The sequence below is a fragment of the Aspergillus saccharolyticus genome (assembly GCF_003184585.1).
Source record: "Aspergillus saccharolyticus JOP 1030-1 unplaced genomic scaffold BP01scaffold_33, whole genome shotgun sequence".
Taxonomy (NCBI): Eukaryota; Fungi; Ascomycota; class Eurotiomycetes; order Eurotiales; family Aspergillaceae; genus Aspergillus; species Aspergillus saccharolyticus.
Window position 1 is genome coordinate 305,153 of NW_020290643.1, and position 6,873 is coordinate 312,025.

At 49.5% G+C, this 6,873-nt stretch overlaps 1 protein-coding gene across 1 annotated transcript; it reads left to right on the top strand.

Moving 5' to 3' along the window:
* Positions 1-5,002: 5,002 nt before the first annotated feature.
* On the top strand, positions 5,003-6,677 carry BP01DRAFT_385338 (folliculin domain-containing protein; the record flags this gene model as incomplete). Its single annotated transcript, XM_025577584.1, has 2 exons — positions 5,003-5,014; positions 5,298-6,677. The coding sequence occupies 2 exons, from the start codon at positions 5,003-5,005 to the stop codon at positions 6,675-6,677; spliced, it is 1,392 nt and encodes a 463-aa protein (XP_025428665.1).
* Between the last annotated feature and the right edge of the window lie 196 nt (positions 6,678-6,873).

Consider the following 6,873-nt stretch of genomic DNA (forward strand, 5'->3'; position numbering starts at 1 on the left):
TTTCCTTCTGCAATCTTCGTGGTAAATACCTTTAGTTACTCAATTTCTGGTAGGTAATGGTAATATACCTCCATGTTACGATGCTACTGTAGGCAACCGGATATTCCTGGGCCACGATCGATCGCAATCCGACCACGATTGCGGAAATCAAAGGCAGCCATTCTTGCATGCAGCCCAACTCGCGGGATAAGAGATCTCAGGGACTGCAGCGGAGGCTGAAGATAACCAACCCGATAAGCCCCAATGCGAGGGGACCAGAGATTATCGGAACAAAAGCACCATCCAGGGGACGGCTTTGGATCATGCGGAGGCCCGGAGTATAATCGACCCTTCTACGACGCACATAAGTACGAGTTATAGTTATATGATAGGAGCTATCCAGCCAAGCCCGAGACTGTTTAGGGGGGCTATCTTGCTGCTGATAATACCTGTCGAAATTCACCTCCTATCTCACCCCTGGAGCACTGCCTCGAATCGGTCGATCGCAACAGCTCTGGTGCTTGAGCAGGCAGCAATTGAAGGCCAAGGTACTCCGTACCTTAGTGTATGATCTGGTCGCGATAAACAACACAACGGGCTAGAATGATCCAAGATGTACTTGTACAGACTCCGTATAGTACTTCATCCTTATGATGTAGTGTGACGTGATGACTACCGTTAACCAGGAAGCTGGCTACTAGTTTATCCTTGGCGGCGATCGACTTGAAATTCTCGTGGAAAATCCGACGGTAAGACACGCTCCCCGATAATGAATGCGACAGTCGCGTTGCCAGGACAAACTGGCCAAACCACAAAAAAAAGTCTCCGTGAGCTGTCAATTGACGGTACTCCGGACTTGCATGGGAGATGCACATCGGCGACCGCGGCAGCTACGGTGACAGCACGCCTGAGATGAGATGCGATGAGATGTATGTATGTATGTATGTATGTATGTATGTAGTCATATGTACGGAGTCCAGTTGATGGATGTGCTGCATTCCGCATGCAGAAAGTAGACTTCCGAAACTGCTAGAAACATTGGGCTGAACGCGCGACAAGGTTCCTTCGAAGGGAAGCTTGGGGGCATGTACTCTGTAATGCCTGTTGCTTTTCAATAAATGCCGTGAGCCGATGAGGGTTCAGGGTGTTGCCGTCCTTCGAATCGAAGGATTGGAATCCATCCCGGTTGGGCCAATCCTCAACCCGACCGTGAGCAAATCGGAGCGTAAGGAATTGAAGTCGACTCATCCTTTGTTGTCTGAATCGACATGGATATATCGATTACCTACTCCGTAGTAGTATTAGTAGTTATGTGATCACAGCATCCTCATATATGATCGGGAAGAAAAGGATAGGCAAGGCAATCTACGGAGTACTGTACCTACCGTATACTTTTCCTTCTCTTTCCAAAAGTTCTAGATTTGTTTTCTTACACACAGTAAGTAGGTAAACTTCAGGGCAAAAGGTTATAGCGGAGAAGGATTGCGTTGCTTTTCTCCAAAAGTCAACTCTTTACTTAACTTAGGTAGTCAAAGTGCTGTAGTGCCTATGGAGTAATCACTCGAGACATTTTTTTCCCTCTCCGTGTCGCAAGCCCATGACGATCACACTCGGGTTAACAAGAAAGCCTCGCTTGGATCATCTCATTATTGCGACGCATTGAATCAATCTCCTACAGCCGCGGACCGAAACACCCAACGAACACCGCCTGTTTCGTCGGGTCTTAACTGGTCATTCGGACCGTTGCGTTCTCTCTCTCTCATTGTCTCTCTTGTCTCTCCTTTTTTTTTTTTCTTTTTCTTTTTCTTCTTTTCTTTCTCCTTTTGCTCTTTCGGATCTTTCATTGCATATTACCGGACTATTTGATCGTCCCTAGGCGGGCATGTGACAGGCAGCAAGTTCTGCTCGCATTTCGACCCTTACTGCCGCAGTAAAGGTTTAAGGTCCCCAGGTTGGGCTGTACGAAAGTATTGCACTTGGGGGGAGGGGGGAAAGAGGGAGAGAGCATCGCCTGCAGAGCATCATCCAATATTGGTTTGATTCTACTTCCGTACCGTAGTCAGTTAATTGACTAAAAACCAAGTAATTAATGGATGGATGCTGGCAAGGGTGGCGGCAAGTAGTGGTCATGGTCATGGACCATTCATGCCAATCCTCTCTCCTGTGGGAGTGGAATTGCGGTCATCATTTCTCGAGTCCCGTCTGGATAATCCATTCCCGTCAAAGGCATCAAATGAGAGGGGAGGCGATTCCGTCGAGTATGTGCGTGCAGTGCGTGGTCGAGATGTGATCGCGGAGAATTGGGGAAGGGAAGAGGGGGGGAGGGGGGGGAAGTAAATTGGAGAAAGCTCCCCCCACTCATCACTCGCTCGATCGCTCTTCATACTGAGGGTATGTACGGGGAGTAAAGAAGTAAGTAAGTACATGTACTTACCTACCAGCTTAGTAGGTACATGGTTATCTGAAAGGTGTTGTCTCTGCCGCAGCCCGCAGGGATCCCAGTGGGAGCAGGAGATAGAGTAACCCTGGTTTGCGCTATCGGCTATCTCGGACATGGGCGGCGGCAATTATTTGATGTATGTATGCTTAGTATACGGAACTTACTACGACTGACTAAGGTACTCCGTACTAACTAACTAACCGAACTTTACATCTGTGGTGCTGTACGCAGTACGTCTGATGGATCTCGCCGCACACTCTGGCAGTTGCATTCCTAGCTTGTGATTCAGATCGGATCCTGCATCTCATTTGCTTTTCCCCTTCGCCGCCCATCAGGAGAATTACAGGGAGAAGAGGGGTAGAGCAAAAGAAAAAAAAAAAAAAAAAGCAAATCACAGTAACATAACCGCGCTGAGCACAGCGGAACATAATGAGGGCAAATACGAATGGGATGAGGGGGTCAGAAGGCGAAAGGCGGGCGAGATCGGAGGGCGGTGGAAAAAAGAGCAGCAATGGTCGTCGAGTATTGATCATTAACAAAGAGAAAGCAAAGGAAGAGGAGAAATGTTCAATTCGGCGCATTCCAGTAAATTGAAGGGGATCCTTGCCGATACTGCTTGGCTGATCGGAACCAACAGCCTATCTGGGAATATGTTTCTACGGCGAGTGTGGTGTGTGCTTGGGAGGGGGATCGGAAGCTGACTGACTGGGAATTCCAAAATAAACATCATCATCATCATCATCATCATCGATTCCGTAGACGAATGTACCGTCAATGCTTTGTAGAAAAGTATGGAAGAACCAAAGAGCAAAGGAGGATGTGTGGGCGAATAGGCTGGGCCTGAAATAGAGCATCGCCGGTGGGCATAAATTGACTTCTTCCATCTGCCGTTCTATAGAGCTTCGATTGCGTAAAACGAAGCGGATTAACTTAGCGGCCAGAAGCCGTCCCGTCAAATTGGGTACGGAACTTTGTTAGGGCTATGGGGCGTTTGGCTAAGTACCGCCAGAGGGCTCCGAATTCGTTGTCTGGGTGTTACTTTAGTTACCATGAGTAAATTAAGCTAACTACTTACCTTTCGAAGTCACTGCCTGCCTTTTTTCAGTACTTCTTTTAGTTACTGTATACTCCGTAGGATCAGTCAAAGTAGTAGTTATCAGGCGCTGGCTGTTGCTTCCTTACAGCCGGCAGGGACTATGGTTCGAGGATCGGCAAAGTTATTCGCAGTGCTCTTGATGAAGGAAGGACGGAAGAGAACAGTAGGTGATTAGAAAAAAGAGAGATGACGACTATAGTACTACGATCCCATGCTCTCGTTCCGAGTCAGGCTGTCAGCATCAGCAGTCGAATGCTTGTTCTGGTGTCTTCAAGTGGCTTTCCTGCTAAATCGCCTTAGGCCGAAACCGTTTTCTGTCGGGCTCCATCCGGCTGACGGGCTGAAGGGGACTAGCTGTCTCGGGCTTTTCAGAGACTACCTACGGAGTACTGACACTATGAGTACCTAAGGGGTGGAATGGATGAAGCGTGAACGATCTATTTTAAATCAATTTACGAGCATATACTCCGGATTGTTGCTGCTGCTCGTAGAAACCGAAACCTCTTCCATGGAACGGTGGGAGGCTTGGAAGTATGAGCAGTGGAAGTATCCGGCCACCACTGCAAGTGTACATACTTCGTACACACTGACTTACAGTGCTTGGTTGGTGGTCATTCAGTGAGTGGGCCTTTGGATTGGTGGTGGTTCATCGGTTCATGCCTCAGGCTGGTGGTAGGTAACGTTACAGTCTTGACCCAATTGTTACCAAACTAAAACCCAAGCCGGCACAAGGCCAGACCAGCCCATGGAGAGAGTGAATTTCTGCCGCGCGCCCGCTGCTGTTGCTTTGCTGCTTGTTCATGGTTGGCGATGCACTCCACTTCCGGCCCTGGTCCCTCCATCTCTCTCTCCTTCTCCCCCTCCGTCCCTCCTTCACTCACTTCTCCCTTTCCTTTCCCGATCTTCATATATTAATTTTTTTTTCTCAACAAAAGAAATAAAATAATTAAAATTAAAATAATCATCATAATAAAAAAAAAAAAAAACTACGCTAAACAGGTATCAGGAAAATCAAACTAAGAAGAAATGTGTCTCTGATTATTCTACCTTCTTCCGCTTTGCCTTCGTCTCTCTTGGCCTCTCTCGACCTGTCTCTGCGCTCTTATTCTACCACATCCCCGGTTTCCACATTTCTTTACTTACCCTCTTCTCTCCCTCCCTCTCTTCTTCCTCCCTCTTCTCACTTCCCCCTCCTTGTCTTTGCTTTTGTCCTGCAAGCTGGTCTTTGCAGTTGCAGTTGCACTGACTGACCAATGCTTGTTGCTTACTGATTCCGCTTTTCCTGCTTTCTGGTTCTGGACCAGCCTCACCCAGAATTTCAACCTTCCCTCCTACCTCTAATCTCTCTCTGCTCTGCGTGGTAATTTTGTGTCATTGTGCCAGACTACCACCACCGTCGTCATCTACATTACACCCGGGAAAGCATGCATTGCAACAATGGTCTAGTATGGTTGTTGGGCATTGCTAGACCTTAAGCTTTTGCGGACATGGATTTCATAGTAAGTGGCACACCCCTGTTACTCTCCTTCGTCGCGCAATCGAGTTTGGCTCTGCCTGTGAGAATGTGTGCCTGGGATGTATTACCTCCATTGGATATTTCAAGCGCATGGAATCATATTGCTTCTTGGGATCATCTTGTGTTCAAATGGACGCGATTTGTCTTAAGACAAGCGTGCGAAATGGCAAGGGAATTATTCTGTTCTCTCTTAACGTTGCTCCTGTTCCACCCCACTCTGCAGCCTCAAATCTAGCGCGCCAGTACACTAACGTACGCGCCTCTAGCTTTCTTTGACGCATTTCTGCGAGGTGCATGGTCCAACCTCCATCATCTGTTCGCAGGTTCTCCCATTCTCCTGTCAACAATGCTATCCCGAAACCTCCGACTATTCTCCCACTGATACCCCTGCCACCTCACACGATACCGCCTCCTCCCATGGCCTGCACAGTCAGACAAGCAGCAAGCCCCCTTCGTCCGCTAAATTATCTGAAAGGAGCCCGGAAGCCGGCAACCGGTCGCCTCGCATTGAAGACCATCCATCATTTCTGAAGAGCCAGACCACCCCACCGGAGGGACAACCGACCTCGAGCCATTTGGGAGGCGCCGAGGGGGAGACCTGTGCCAGTTGTAGTCTGACGCTCCCAGAAGATGTAAGCAAACAGCTTCCGCCAGGGGCGCCGGGAACAGCCAAGAGTGATGGCAAGGGTCGGAACGGCAGTCCGGTCCTGCGGTCCCGCCAGGTGGTTTACACCTGTGGCAATAGTCCCGCCGATCATGAAGATGGCGCACACGACCCGCATGTCCATCAATCTTACCCGGAGTCTCTCCATTCGTCCTCTGTTACGTCAGATCCTGCTTGCCATTCGCATATCCTCACCTACCTGTCCCTACGTGGACCTCCTAACCCTACCGATTACGCCATTCTTCGTCGCTCTTCTATCCGCACCCTGAGTTGTGAACTCTTGCCCCGCGGGCTTTCTTCCGGACCTTTGAGTTTCGGGGATGGGATCGCCGGCTATACCATTGCGTTCATCTTCCGCCTTCCCGATCCTATGGCCCGCGGGAAACGACGTAGCTACGCTCTTCTCGCCTTGGCAGGCCGGGATGCGGGTAGGGCCTTTCGGGCGTCGCCCGTTATTTGGCGCACCTTTGGGCGCATCGCGGCTGGCATGGTGAATTCGGCAGAGAAGTTTCAAGAAGAAGAAAAACGCCGCGAGGAGCAGAACAAGGGCCCCGATCGAGACGGAAACAGACCATACACCCCGGTTTCTTCCTTTCTGACTGGACGGGCGCTAGATCCGGCCAGTCAACTCCGCCGTCCTGGTCCGGTCCGTGCCAGGAATCTGTCGGAGATTGTGGGTAACCAGTACATTTTCGCTGAAATTCACGCCCACTTCGTGGCTCTTCTCCAACAGCTTGGCCTCATGTTCGGAACTTTTCCCGTCTCAGAGGAGCAGATCATCAGCACCATCCGTGAAGAAGAGGATGTGACTGCAGCGAGGCGGCAGTCTACCTCGATGGCAGGTGGGAAAGAGAAGTCTCGGCGCAAAGCCTCCCAACAGTACGATGATGATACCGATTTGGGAATGGCGACCTTGAACTTATCTTCGGCTTCCGGGCCCAAGCCTATCCCTATCACCCCTCGCAGACCTGTTGTCGCTTGAGTTATCATGGCGCACATCATTCAAACACGTGGATCTTCGTCTCACAAGCAAAACCGATTCACATTACGTTTCCGAGCGGCGTCTTGAGACACTACCGCCCACACTTTTCTGTTCATGTGATTCTCATTTCGGACACTTTGATCGAGTTTCTCGGTCTTCGGATCCTTTTTTTTTTTTTTTTTTTTTTTTTTTTTTT